This window comes from Acomys russatus, chromosome 12, assembly GCF_903995435.1.
Source record: "Acomys russatus chromosome 12, mAcoRus1.1, whole genome shotgun sequence".
NCBI lineage: Eukaryota > Metazoa > Chordata > Mammalia > Rodentia > Muridae > Acomys > Acomys russatus.
Genome location: NC_067148.1, coordinates 26,881,065 through 26,894,872, shown reverse-complemented (window position 1 = coordinate 26,894,872; position 13,808 = coordinate 26,881,065). Strand labels below are relative to the sequence as shown.

Here is a 13,808-nt window from a genome sequence, read left to right as displayed (position 1 = left end):
AGGACAGGTCAAGGGACTACGCCAAAGGCAGGGAACCACGGGGAAATAATAGGGGTGCTGGGAAAATACTCACAGGAGATGAGCATGCACCCCAGACCTTACCATCCAAGCCTGAGACCCTTCTCCGTGTTCTCTATTTATCTTCCCATCCCACACCTCCCAGATCAGTCCACATTGCAGTATGAAGGAAAAAAAAAAAAAAAAAAAAAAAAAAGGCTAACACTGCCTGGAGCCTCCTTGACGATTCCTGCTGTGTTGCTAAGCAACATGATACCCTGATCCAGAAAGAGGAACCCGTGCTCCCTGGCCTTCCAGCCTCTTTCAGCTACTTCCTCCTCCTCTTCGTCCAGCCTCAAGAAAGCAAGGGGTGCTGGAGAGATGGCTCAACTGGAGAGATGCTGGAGAGATGGATCAACCTCTCTTAATGGAGCACTGGCTGTTTTTCTGGAGGACTGGAGTTCAATTCCCAGCATCCACATGGCAGCTAGCAATCATTTGTAACTCTGAAGGTACCCAGCATGCAAGCTGTGTACAGTTTAGATATACATGCAGACAAAGCACCCATACACATAAAATTTTAAAAAACGAAATATTAAAAAAAAAAAAAAAACAAATAGTGGAAACACACATGCAGAGAGCACGGCTTGATGTCAGACTGACCTCGGTTGCTTCACTGGCCTTCCTCATCATGAGACAAGTTACTTGTCCCTTATGTACCTCAGCATTTTCATCCATAAAGTGGGATAAAGTGGGGGAAACAGAAGGTTTTGTTCTGTTTTGTTTTGTTTAATCAAGCATGGGGCCAGAGAGATGGCTCAGTGGTTAAGAGTGCCATCTGCTCTTCAAGAGTTCAATTCCCACATAGTGGCTCACAACCATCTACAATAAGATCTGCAGCCCTCTTCTGTAAAGCACTCATATGCAACAAATAAAAAAAAATCAAGCATGATTTTTGTATATTGGTTATGGCAATGTGAGTTGCTGTTGCTATGAAAGCTACTTGCCTGTGACTGCCATGGAGTAGTCCACCCAATAACACTGGGAAGCAAGCAGTGGAGTTATCCACCCTGTAGGGTGGAGACCATCTCAGCGTGGTGAGACATCTCCCCGAAGTCACACAGCTTTAGCTCTGCTGAAATCTTGTAACTCTAAATATTGTGTTTCTCTGCTTAGCTCACAAAGACATGAAAGATGCCTTGAGGATAGGAAGCCAACTACAGTGCTCCATTACCACCCAAGAGGGCTTACCATTTGGACCTAGGACTAGGTCTAGACCGCCATGGAGAAATAAATGTGGTCCCTCCAGTTCCTTCTCAGGGCATCTGACTAGAAGCGGGGTTGGGGGGGGGGGCGCAAGCGTTAGCTTTAATTATATTCCTGTTTGCTTATTTTGTGTGGGCATATGCTTGCCACTACGCATGTGCGGAGGTCAGAACAGTGTGAGAAAGTCAGTTGCCTCTTCCCACCATGTGGATCTTGGGGATTGAATTCAGCTCAGGCTTGGCGACAGGTGCCCTTATCTGCTGAGCCATCTTACTGGTTCTTGTGTTGTTTTTGTTTGTTTGTTTAAATAATGAGGAGCATTAATAGACATGCTGAAGTACTTCTGTGGTCGTTTAGCCTTTATAGTGACCGGTGTGGTAGATACTGTTATCTCTATGTTCCTTTTTATGATGAGGTCATCGAGGTGCACAGGACTGAGAGGCCTGAAGTCATAGCTTGTAACTGTGAAAGCCAGAACTCTAGCCCATAGTCTTTGATCTCAGCTGCAATATTATGCCACTTTAAAAAAAAAAAAAGATTTATTGGGCTGGAGAGATGGCTCAGAGGTTAAGGGCGCTGACTGCTCTGCAGAGGTCCTGAGTTCAATTCTCAACAACCACATGGTGACTCACAACCGTCTATAAAGAGATCTGGTGCCCTCTTCTGGCAGGCAGGTACACATGCAGGCAGAGCACTGTATATGTAATAATAAATAGATTTATTTATTTATTATATATACAATGCTCTGCCTGCACATACACCTACAGGCCAGAAGAGGGCATCAGATCATATTATAGATGGCTGTGAGCCAACATGTGGTTGCTGGGAATTGAACTCAGGAGGAGCAGTAGGTGCCCTTAAACTCTGAGCCATCTCTCCAGCCCCTTATGCCACTTTTTAATTGCAAGAATTGTAAGACAGGAAAAGAGGAAACAGGAAACTGGCTCCAACCAGAGGGAATGCTCATCAAAAGAAAAAAAATCACAAAAAGACTTTGGGCATTGAACCGCTTTCCTCTAAATGAGATGTACTGTCCTGGCATGGAGGAAAGTCATGGAGAGATCATGCTGGACAAAACAAGGCAGAACAGGCTATCGAGAGCAATCTACTTCAGGCTTATAGGGCTGCAGGTGGAAACTGAAGGCTAGCAGAAGGCAGTGTGCTGCCCAACTGCTCATGACTCTTCCCTGTTAGTCAAAGCCTAATAGTCAAAGCCTGGATGCTGAGAAGACAAGCTGTTGGCGTATACTTTCTAACTACGTGTCTCATGCTGTGGTGGGACAATTAGCGTTCTCCTGCAATGGGCAAATGCAGGCCACACTCACATGAAGAAGCAATCCAGACAGGACCAGCATGAGAGGCACTTGGAGAATGGTGAAGAACTTGGCTCTGGCACAACAGGTCACTCCTCCAAGCCTCAGCCTCTTCACTTCAAAACTGAGGTAACTTTACAAGGTGTGATCAGATTGGAGAGCAGACTGCTTATACGACATTAGCAGAAAGCAGAGCATATTTTCGTTATCAGCAGGCCCAACCACTTGGATTCTAAACAGCTCAAACAATCAAGCTAAAAAGAGCCTAATGGGGGCTGGAGAGATGGCTCAGTGGTTAAGAGCACTGCCTGCTCTTCCAAAGGACCTGGGTTTAATTCCCAGCACCCACATGGCAGCTCACAACTGTCTGTGATTCTAAGATCTGACACCCTCCCACCAGCACACATAAATTAAAATTAAATAAAATATAAAAAAATAAAAAGAGCATAATGAATCTTGAAGAAAACTTGGAGAAAAAAAAAATGAAACTGGAAGAGCAGAGCCTCTGAGGAAAGTGGATCCCAGTATGGAAGTATCTATGTCATATGAAATAGTAGGTGGGAAAGTGCTCTGTCAGCCTATGTGCTCTGAGTGGCCCAGGCCCTCTACAACCACTCAAGTCTCAGACAGCAAGGGCACAGATCTTCACATGGCATATTATCAGGACTTTGGACGCCATCTTTGAAAGCACACAGGGCATCAGAGAAGACGTGGGTGACTGCTTGGGGGTGATCCCAAGCAAGGCCATTGTGTTTAGGACTGAGGAAGATGTCATTGGAGGAATGAGAAATGGTCTGTCAGGGGAGCCAGATAACAAAGGTCCTAGAACAAAAGCCTAGACTTTGGCCACGTTGTTCAACATGGTGGGGCTTGGTTTATTATTATTCTCCAAGCAGTTGAAGTTACAGTTGTCCATTTCCCCCTTCCCTAGCCTTAGTGGAGGGGTGTCATGAAAACATTCTGTAAGCTCTGCACTGCAAGCCCAGGATGAATGAAAGAAAGACACAGGAGCTGGGAGCAAGCCATCTTGTCACCAGTGAAGTGGATGAGATGACCGAAAAGGGGTTCCGAACTTTAAAGATCGAAAAAAGGGCTGTCCTCTAGGTTAGACTGGAAATAGTAATGGGATCAATACTTTGTAGGGCCAAGAACCATGAGGCTATGGGTCAGTTGAGAAAGACCTTGATTATCAGGAAGCTGGATGTCGTTAGAGTGTGGTGCCTTGCGGCTGAGAATGTGGTAGAGAATTCCTAGCATTCTGGAAGCATCCAACTTCCAGTACTGCAAGACTGTCTTATTTGAAGCCTGGATAGGACAGTAGCCTCAAGACTCAGACATATCACTGCAGCAGGGGAACTACTGGAGCTGAGATGAAGTAGGGACAATGATGCACATCTCTAAGATGCTGAGGTTGGACTTAATCCTATGATCATCTTGAGCAGATGCTTTGTAGAGAGAATCCATGTGACCCCTGAGGGCCCACAGAACAGTGTGCAAATCCATGGTTTAGCCTCAGAGTTTTCTTTTTCCTTCCTTCCTTCCTTTCTTCTTTCCTTCCTTCTCTCTCTCTCTCTCTCTCTCTCTCTCTCTCTCTCTCTCTCTCTCTCTTTCTTTCAGATTTATTTATTATGTATACAATGTTCTGCCTGCACATGAATGAACCTGCACAACAGAAGAGGGCACCAGATCTCATTACAGATGGTTGGGAGCTACCATGTGGGTTGCTCAGGACCTCTGGAAGAGCAGCTAGCACTCTTAACCTCTGAGCCATCTCTCCAGCCCTAGCCTCAGAATTTTCATGAGGAGAGAATGGAAGTGTAGGAAAAAGAGAGAGAGAGAGAGAGAGAGAGAGAGAGAGAGAGAGAGAGAGATTATCTGAGGATCACATAGCAGGTTCATTGACAAGCCACGCCTGTGACCTGGGTTTTCTGGTCCCACTCCTGCATGAGCCTCCTAGAGACAAGCTACAGGAATAGAGAAGAACAGAGTTGGGTGAACAGAAGAATGGGATTTCACAAATGAGATCAATTAACTGAACCTCAACCTCAAGGAGGTTTCAACTATTCCCAAAAGGATCTGACACATGCCACACCTGGGGTTCTTTCTTAGTTCAAAGTACTATCCATTTTGCTGCAGTTTCCAAGCATATGCCAAACACTGCCTTCAGTCATCCTCACACAGCTTCTTTCCCTCAGGATTGTCCTCTGGATAAGTAAGGACAGGACTGTTGTCTGAATAAGTGAGGAGAGTTTTCAGGCCCCTTTGCCCCAGTCAATTTCCCAGACTACAGTGTCTCTCCAGGTTCTTCCTCTTCACTTCCTGATCCCCTACACTGTGTGTCTTTCCTTTGTCCTTCTCCTAAAAGTGCTGACAGTGAGCATTACATTCCAGGGTTAGAGGTAGGGACCAACGCGTCACCCTAAATGCCATATCCACATCACTCCTCAAGCCCAGCTTTTCTGCATGTCACTGTGTTTCATAAGACACTCCTATTTTGTACACACCTAGCTCCAACCCTGAGGTGGCTTTTACTCTGTCTCCTGTTGTTTCACATAAAGACCTAAGAACAAGGCACTAGAGAGGGGGCTCAAGAGTTAAGAGCACTTGCTGCTCTTCCACAGGGCCTGGGTTCAATTCCCAGCACCCACGTGGCAGCTCACAGCTATGTGTAACTCCAGTTCCGGAGGATCTGTCACTCTCACACAGGCGTGCAGACAAAACACCAATGCACATAAAATAAATAAATATTTTTAAACTGCATTTAAAAAAAATCTAAGAACAGGACCTCTCAATCCTTGCCAGAAAATTCTTGGAAGCTCAGATTTCTTGATCTCGCCTTGGTCTCCTCTGGTGAGCTCCATTCCTGTGCAGGGATGCAGGTGTACATGCAGGTAGAGCAGTTATATCTTAAAAAATGTAACAAGGCATGGGGCAGGGGAGAAATCGTCTACATCCTCATTCAGAGGCCATTCGTGGCCCCCCTGTCTAATTGCCTTCTTTTTCTCTATGCCTTTTTGTTTGTCTGTTTTTGTTGTTATTTTTGTTTTGTTTTGTTTTTCCAGACAGGGTTTCTCTATGAAGCTCTGACTGTTCTAGAATTATCTCTGTAGACCAGGCTGGCCTCAAACTCCCAGAGACCTGCTTGTCTCTGCCTCCCAAGTGTTGGGGTTCTCCATACCATTTTGAAGAAAGACTTATTCACTTTCTTTTATGTGTATAAGTGATTTACCTTCATGTGTGCACATGCCACACACTAGTGCCTGCCAAAGTCAGAAGAGGGTGCGGGATCCTCCTGGAGGTAGAGTTACGAGTGCTTCTCAGCCACTGTGATGGTGCTGGGAACGGAAACCTGGTTCTCATTAAGAGCAACAAAGGCTCTTAGCTGCTGGTCCATCTCCTCAACCCTTCTCTATGGCATTTAAAACCTCGGGATGCTCTGTTTTTGCCACCTAACATCCTGGCATTGGTATGTTCCAAGTCATGTCCTATACACCTCCTGAGATGGAGATGTATAGTTCAGAGAGTACATGAGCCATGGGGAGTCTGTCCTCCCAGGGGCTCAAGATGCCTGCATAGGGCACTGGAGAACCAGCTTGCTTACAGCCACCATGTGAGTGCTGGGGGTTGGAGTCAGGCCCTCCGGAGGGACAGCCAGTGCTTTTCACCACTGAGCCACCTTTCCAGCCCCAGCTCATGACACTTCTTAACCAACCACTATTTAACGGAGACCTTTTATGTGTTCTTTCAAAGTTTTTCTTTGTTTTGTTTCTTGAGACAGGGTCTTGCTGTTAGCCCGGGCTAAACCCAAACTCTGACTCCACCTGCTTCTTGCTCCTCAGTACTGGGATCTCAGCCATGTGCCATATGTGTGACTGAGCTCCCTACAGTAAGTATGTATTATATAGAAACAGAGGTGAGCGGCGGGGGTGAGGGGTGGGGGTGGGGAGTAAGTAAGTGAATAATGACTCCTCCCAAGGTGGGCCTGGGTGTTCATAGGCAACCTGGGAAGGGACCGCTCACTCATATTCACCCCAAACTCTACCCAGTCTCCCACCTTCATTTCCCCTTTCTGCTCACAGGGAAATCTCCTGCCTGCCTGCTTCCCCGAGGCACCCCAAGGCACCCAAGGCACTGTCTCACAAATGAAGTCCGTTTGTTCTGGAAAGAGATACTACTGCCCTTGTGAACTACTGCCTGGACCAGGGAATGGGACGGCAGGGGCCTAGCTTGGAAGCCCGGATAGGGCTGTTTTCTTCTGAGGTCACTTCCCAGACAACAGGTTTTTGGAAAATGAGAGAACAGAGAAAATGGTTTCAAGTGCCTCTGGATGGTGAACCAGGGGGCCTCAGAAAGATCCACTTCCCAGACTTCCCTTAGCCGGATCCAGGGTGGCGTGTCTGGGCTCCTCCTTTTGCCCCTCACTCTTAAGGCTAAAGGAGTGGAGCAACCTGGTCTTCTTGTCCTTAGAAGGCGGAGCACTTGATGTTCCACCAAATCTTCCCTAGACTCATCCGTAGCCCGGCCTATCCTCTCTCGGACCAGCAGAGGGCGCGCACCACTAGCGGAAAAAGAGTGGACCAGACGCCAAAGCACCGCGGGAGAAAGCCTTTGAAGAACAGTGGCAACTAAGAGGGAATCCAAAGCTACTGGAAGCAGCGGGAGGCTTGTGAAGGGAAGTGAGAGATGGAATTGCGAGAATTGAACGAAGCAGAGAGTGGAGGCAGGGAAAGCTATTAAATTAGGATAAGACGGAAAGTCAGGATGGAATGAAGAAAAGGGATATATCGGTTCTTGCTTGAGATATGGTGAGGGCATGGCAGAAAGATGGGTGAGATGGAGGAAGGTGGAATGGATGGTTCGATGGGATGGGATGGGATAAGGGTGAGGGTGAGAGATATACCCTCTTAGAATCCCACCCACTGGAACCTCCGCCCTCCCGGGCCACCCACACCCAGGGCCGTGCTAGCCCTTACTCTTTGGAGGCCTTTTGCTCTGCCTGCGGTCAGCCTTTATCACCTTGGCCTCTCTGAAAGGGGCCCTGGTGCGGCAATTAACAGAGAGAAGAGGCAATAGGGGGCTTGGGAGCTTTAATGGGGCTGAAAGGGATATATACTCGCTGGGTCCTTGGACCAGAGTGTGGGGATGGAAGGCAGGGGGAGCCAAGAGTATTGGGGTGGGGATGGGGAACGGCAGAGGTGTTAGTCAAGCCTTCTCAAGGTCCGGAAAGAGGAGCGTGAGAAGTCGCAAGGTATTACTGTTTGGAGCAGGTCGTAGGAGATAGGGGGGCGGGGGAAATGAGGAAATAAACTAGAAAAATGGGGGTCATAAAGGGAGCCAGGGGTACACGTGAGAAGGAAAAAACAGACATGAGAGTTCTAGAATCTGAGCACGATCGTCCTTCCTGGGGTGAAGATAATTGGGGGCTGGAAGCCTAGTGTTCAAGGAAGACCTCGGAGGCTTCCAATCTTTTCTTTCCTGGACTGGGCGCGGCTGCTGTAATGAAACCTGTGTTAAAGGAACGTCGGGGAAAGCTTCGGGGCTACTCCCAGGCCATTGGGCGTGTGGGAGAGGCCCCGTTCCAGGCCGCTCCCCCGCCCCCGTCTAGTGATAATGACCCCCCAAGTGCGAGGCGGCGGCTACCGCACCAAAGGGCCCGGGTGGGGGCTGCAAGCCCGGGGTAGGGTAGAGCGCAGCGGTGGCGGCGGCGGTGGCGTTCGGACCAGGCCAGTAAGAGAAGCCAGCGGGCGCGACGCCCGCCGAAGCTGCCATAAGGTTGAGTTTGGAGAGGCCGGGGAAGGGCAGCGGGGCCAGGCCAGCCGGGAGCTTGTAGAGTGCGCCGTCCTGGGCAGCAGCGGCCGCTGCAGCGGCGGCGGCGGCAGCGTGGGCGTGCGCGGGCGGTGGCTGGCAAGCCTGCGCCAGGCCCTGGAAGTCAAAGCGATAGGCGTAGCGCTTGCCGTGCACCTTGCTCATGATGTTTTTATCGTAGTAGTAGCGGAGTGCCCGGCTTAGCTTGTCGTAGTTCATGTTGGGCTTGCTCTTGCGCTCGCCCCAGCGCCGTGCCACCTCGTCTGGGTCGGTGAGCTTGAACTCGCCATGGCCTCCCTCCCACGCGATGCAGCCGACGTTCGCGCGGTCTGCCAGCAGCTCCAGTAGAAACTGCCACAACTGGATCTGCCCGCTGCCTGTGGGGTAGGGGAGCGGTCAGCCAGGGGTGGGGTAGGTTGGAACTAGGGGGATAGAGGTGAAGAAACAAAACAAAAATAAAAACAAAAACCCAAAACCCCCAACCCAAACCAGTAGCAATCCACACCAGAGAGAATAAAGGCCGGTCTCACAGGCACTGTGAGTAGCAGGAGGCAGCTGGTCAACCAGTGTAGACCAGCAGAGCACAATGGAAACTGCTTTCGTTTTGGAGGACCTAGGGCACATTGTTTTGTGGTTGTTTGGGTATGGGGAAGCATTATCTCCTCCGTGGAGAAGAAGTGGTGTATCATAGCCCTGGCTTTCCTAGGTAAGGCCCAAACATAAGACCCTCCTACCCTCCTGGGCCAGTCTCCCTTATTTAAGGCAGAGCTGCACAGTGGTACAAGACAGCTCGGTGCAGGAGGTTGAACTGCCCAACCAGGTGAGGTCCTGTCCAGAGATCCAGACTGACAGGGCAGGTGTGCACACAGATGATGATTTCTTACCCCTCCCCGCCCCCTCCTCGCCTGCCTGTACAAGCAGCAGACAGTCCCTACCACCCAGCTTGAAGACAAGAAAAACAGAGGCCCCTGTATACTGAGAAGAGATGCCAACCCCAGGAGGCTCTCCATCTTTCACCACCCTCAGGTGCACTGACCTCAGTGCTGCTGGAGATGCCGTAACTGGGGGTGGCTACTGGGGGGGGGGGTAGGTAAGGGAATTCCGGGGAAAGATTGCAAAAGGATTGTGCTGAATTTCTGGTTGGTTTTCCCTCAGATCCCAGGGGTTGCAGATAGTGGCAAGGAGATTCCATATGTAGGTGGTGAAGGGGCCGGTAACCTAGAACTCACACTTTCCTGTTTTGAAGCCTTAAGCAGATAAAAAAAAATCTTGACAAACTGCCCCCCATAATGTTCTAGAATAAAACATATTTGCCTCCTCTCTATTTAGTGCCACTCAATCAGAACCCAAAAGGCTCCCCACCCCCCCCCTTTCACAGTTTCTACCCCAATTCCTCTAAACCAGACCAATGAAGAGCTAGTTGGTTCCTGGAAGCCAGGATTTAGTTTTGGAGCAGTCCATGGGAAGCTTTGGTCCAAAAGTGCACCCGGGACCAAGTGGGAGCAACAACGGAGCCTTGGTTTCCTACCCTTTCTTCTGGGAAAGAAAGACAGTTGTCAACCTTATCTTTTCTGACTTCTTGTGAGGTTAGGGTACCGGCTGCAGCAGGACCTATGGCAAATAGTTGAAATGCCAGCCAACAACAGGGTGATTGAGTGACAGGCCAGTTGTCTGCTGCAGCAAACCTTAGGTATAAAACACAGCGCCAGGGCCGGCTTGGCTGGCAGGGGTATCAGGAAAGCATCGGTTTAGGCGTTGATAGCCTAGGGTGGCTGGAGAAGGGTCTCCTTGTCAGGAAGTGCTACAATTTTTCTCCAAGCGCAGCCAACACAAAAAGGATACCAATCACCACAGCTGTCTCATGGAAGCTTGGAAAACCATACTCGACAGGCAAAGGTCAGGCAGGAGGCCAAGCTCCTCTTCGCCTGACCCGTCCCGCCAACCAAGAGCGGGACTCAGAAAATGTCTAAGACAGAATCTTCTCAAGTCCTCTGCACAATCTGCCCACCTTATATTTTCCATAACGCGGAGTGCACACTGCTCTGCTCCTCTGTCTAGTGGCAGTGGTGTCCGTCCTATTGGGGCTTGTACCCTTGCCCCATCTACTATCGTTGTCTTCATCAACCCAGTGTACCAGCCAGCTCACCTTTCTGTACAGCGGGGCTCAGCGACCCCCAGCTCGGGCTCTTCCCTTCCTTAAAGAGACCATCTCCGACGGGATCTGCGACGCAGAAGAAAACAGTCAGGCAGACCTAGGCGGAAGTTGTGGGTTTGACCGAAAGGGCCTGGGACTGCAGTGTTCTGGGGGTCCGGGCCACCCAGCTCCTCCTCCCCAAGCTAGGCTGCGACGCGAGCAGCGCAGAGCCCCTCCGTAGCGCCCAAGTCAGGAAACGCGTCCAGGAAAAAGGAAATCCGCTTTCCGAAGGGGCCGGCTGGAGCCTTATAAAACCCAGAGGGGATTGCGCCAGCCAAGTCTGAGCCAGCGGAGCCCCTTGCAAAGAGGAAGAGGGGCGCTTGGAAGGCTCAGCCGGTGAGAACGCTCGGAGGACGAAGGTGAGGACCCTTGAGGGAGCAGGGGCGACGCCCAGCGGATCACAGCCTTAGCGCAGGGCTGGAGCCCGCAGTCTTACCACTCCAAAGACCCCCGTTTTCATCCTCCTACGATCCTAAATCTGTGAGTCGTCTAGGCCCACATTAAAACCCCGAAGCTCGCTGTCTACCTTGCAGGTTCCCTGCTTGCGCCAAATTTCAATCAGCAGTCCCTCTCACACACCCACAAAGCGACTCTCTGGAACCCTCTCTTTCCTTTGGTCCACCGAACTTGCCCCATGCCCCGGCCTAGACTTCCCGCCCAGGGTCTTGGTGCCTCCAGCCCCCGGCTGGTCCCTGGTACCTGGTAGGTACATGTTGATCAGCAGGGGCTGGGAGGCGCCGCTCTGTCTCATCGCTGCCGGGGACTGGGCGGTGGGAGATGGGGGGGGGGCGGCACGGGGGGGCACGTCAGCTTTGCGCTTGAGGTGCCGATCCCCGCCCGAAGCGACAGTGGGTGACAGGGAAGAGTAGGCGCCGCCGGGTCCGGCAAGGCCTGGCGGGAGCGGGCGCCTAGGGTGTGGCGACGAGGGAGGGGGTCCTGGAGCGACGCTCCCAGCTACGGGGCTGCTTGCAACCCTCCGGCCCCGCGCGGGCAGGGGCCGCAATTTCCGTTTTAATTAAAGTGCGGCCGCCTCGGCCCCCCAGACCCCGCCCCCGCCCCTCTTATCTTCCCATCGCAATAAAGTCTCTAACGCGCAGCGCCTCAGCCAAGCGCACCCGGCAGCCCCCTGCGCCCCGCAGCCCGGGAGACACGCGGGGGATGGGCTCCAGTTCGATGCTCAGACGGGGGCCAGGAGTGTCGTTTCTTTTCCACCACCCTGTCTCTCTGCAAACAGCGAGGGGGCCGGAATGCTGGCCCCACTTAGGACATCTGAGGCTACAGCCTCAGGTCCCTTCCTAGGGCCTTTTTTCTAGCCCTATCCCTCCCTCTCTCACAGCTTACTCTCCGCCCCTTTCCTCCCCCTGCCGGGGTCCCCGTCTCCAGGCTGCGTTATCTGCATCTTCACTTTTAAATTTCCGCTTCCCTCCCTCTCGCCTGTCGCTGCGCTCCGGGCCGTGCTGCTGCGCTGCCTTGGCTTCCTTTATCTTTGCCCACCCCAGTGCCTTCCCCCTCCTTTCTCCTACTCTCTGTTGGTCCCTAGAGACCCGGTCCCCTCCTTGGTCTCTCCTAAGCTTTCACTGGTTTCCTGTCTTCTCTGGCCCTGGGCCTCAGGCAGGGCACTGGGGCATCTCCCCTGGTAACTTCTGAGTTGCCTTCTTCTTTATTCTTCTCACTTTCTTTCTAGGTCTCCTTACTGCTTTGTGCCTGCTATGTTTTTCTCCTCCTGTCTCCAATCTTCCACCCATCCTTTTTCTTTCTTATTTTTATTTTTTTTAAAAATCTATTCAATTCCCATAAATTGGTTGCCAGTTGGACCTACTGTCTCATCAGAGACGGAATACAAGCTGCCCTTTTTCTTGTAGATTCCTATTCATTTTCCCACTTCTTAATACAACTATTTCTTTTCCATCCTTTCCCACTCCCACAAACACTCTTATGCTGGTTATGACAGAATTACAGGTTACAGGGATCATAATGGGCTTATGTCTTGTACAAGAGCCTTTCCTAATTCATGATGTGGCTTCCAAGTAGACCATGGTCTCTGGGTACCTGTGAGATTTCCCAGCCCTGAGACTGAAGTTGGGACCCTGGGTCAAGCATGCCCTTTTGGCAACCATGTGACACTCCATATGACTGGGCAGCTGCTGTCAGAGCTGTGGTTCTCTGGATCCTCCTGCCTCTTGCTTAAATACAGGGGTGAGGAGAGCTGAAAACAGGCAGGCCTCCTCCTGCAGGGCCGTTGTTCCTAGGGTGCCTGTATGAGGAACTGTGCATGCACCCTCACTTGCTGTAAAACACTGTAGAGTTCATCTTTGCCAGTCAAAGGTGCAAAGGAAAAGGAGAGGAGAATGACAGGCAGTCAACAGAATCCTGAGGAGACAGGGATGGAGACTTCAGGATGCAGCTATGGAATCTGATGGGAGAAAAGGCAGAGAGGTTGGGATGTTTGGAGTGGGGTGGGGATGGGAAACAAGCTTAGGACAGCCCAGGAAGGAACCCTAGGTGCTGCCACGATCTCAGTCCTCTTCCCGCGCTCTCTTACTGATCTTTTCAACCACTGCTTCCAGAAGTCAACAGCAAGAAGGTAAAAGCAGGAAGATCTGGGAGGCATATGGGGGGTCTTCTGCTTAGTACTTTCTCGGCAGGAGGCTGAGGCTGAAGAGGGGGTCCAGAGGGGGGTCTACCCATCTACAGCCCAGCCCCAGCATTGTGCTCAGCCCAACAGAGAACTCAGGTGCTAAAGGAGGAGGGGAAAGTGTGTAGAGAAGTCTCCCTATCCTGCTTCCTCCATCTCTTCCTGATGACAGGCTTAAAGGCCAATGAGAGTGTCCCCTCCACTGTCTCCCTGCCAAGCTGTGTGACACCACGCTTCCTCCACAGACCAGCAGCCAGTCCAGAGTGGCAGAACTAAAGGTTCAAACTCTCAGATCTGACTACTTCAACCTCTATTTATAAGCTCCTAGGGATGACAAACTGAATGTGAACCCTGGATCCAGGAAAACCTAAAAGATCCATGCTGGCAGAAGCTGGATTGAGCAAACCCAAGGCCAGCAGCCTATTTAGGGTCTCTCTGGCAGGTTCTACAGGTTTTTTCTACTTTTACTTCTTTTCTTTTCTGAGACAGTGTTTCTCTATGTAGCCCTGGCTGTTCTGGAACTCACTTTGTAGACTAGGTTGGCCTTGAACTCACAAAGATCTACCTGCCTCTGCCTCCTGAGTGCTGGTATTAAAGG

The 13,808-nt window shown here is 50.9% G+C and overlaps 1 protein-coding gene across 1 annotated transcript; it reads right to left on the bottom strand.

Annotated features, from left to right (window-relative positions):
- Nucleotides 1-8,177: 8,177 nt before the first annotated feature.
- Fev (FEV transcription factor, ETS family member) lies at nucleotides 8,178-11,974 on the bottom strand. The gene is given in 6 exon segments (XM_051154547.1): nucleotides 8,178-8,758; nucleotides 10,528-10,602; nucleotides 11,275-11,365; nucleotides 11,368-11,511; nucleotides 11,667-11,799; nucleotides 11,910-11,974. Coding segments are annotated over 6 exon segments (1,089 nt in total).
- Between the last annotated feature and the right edge of the window lie 1,834 nt (nucleotides 11,975-13,808).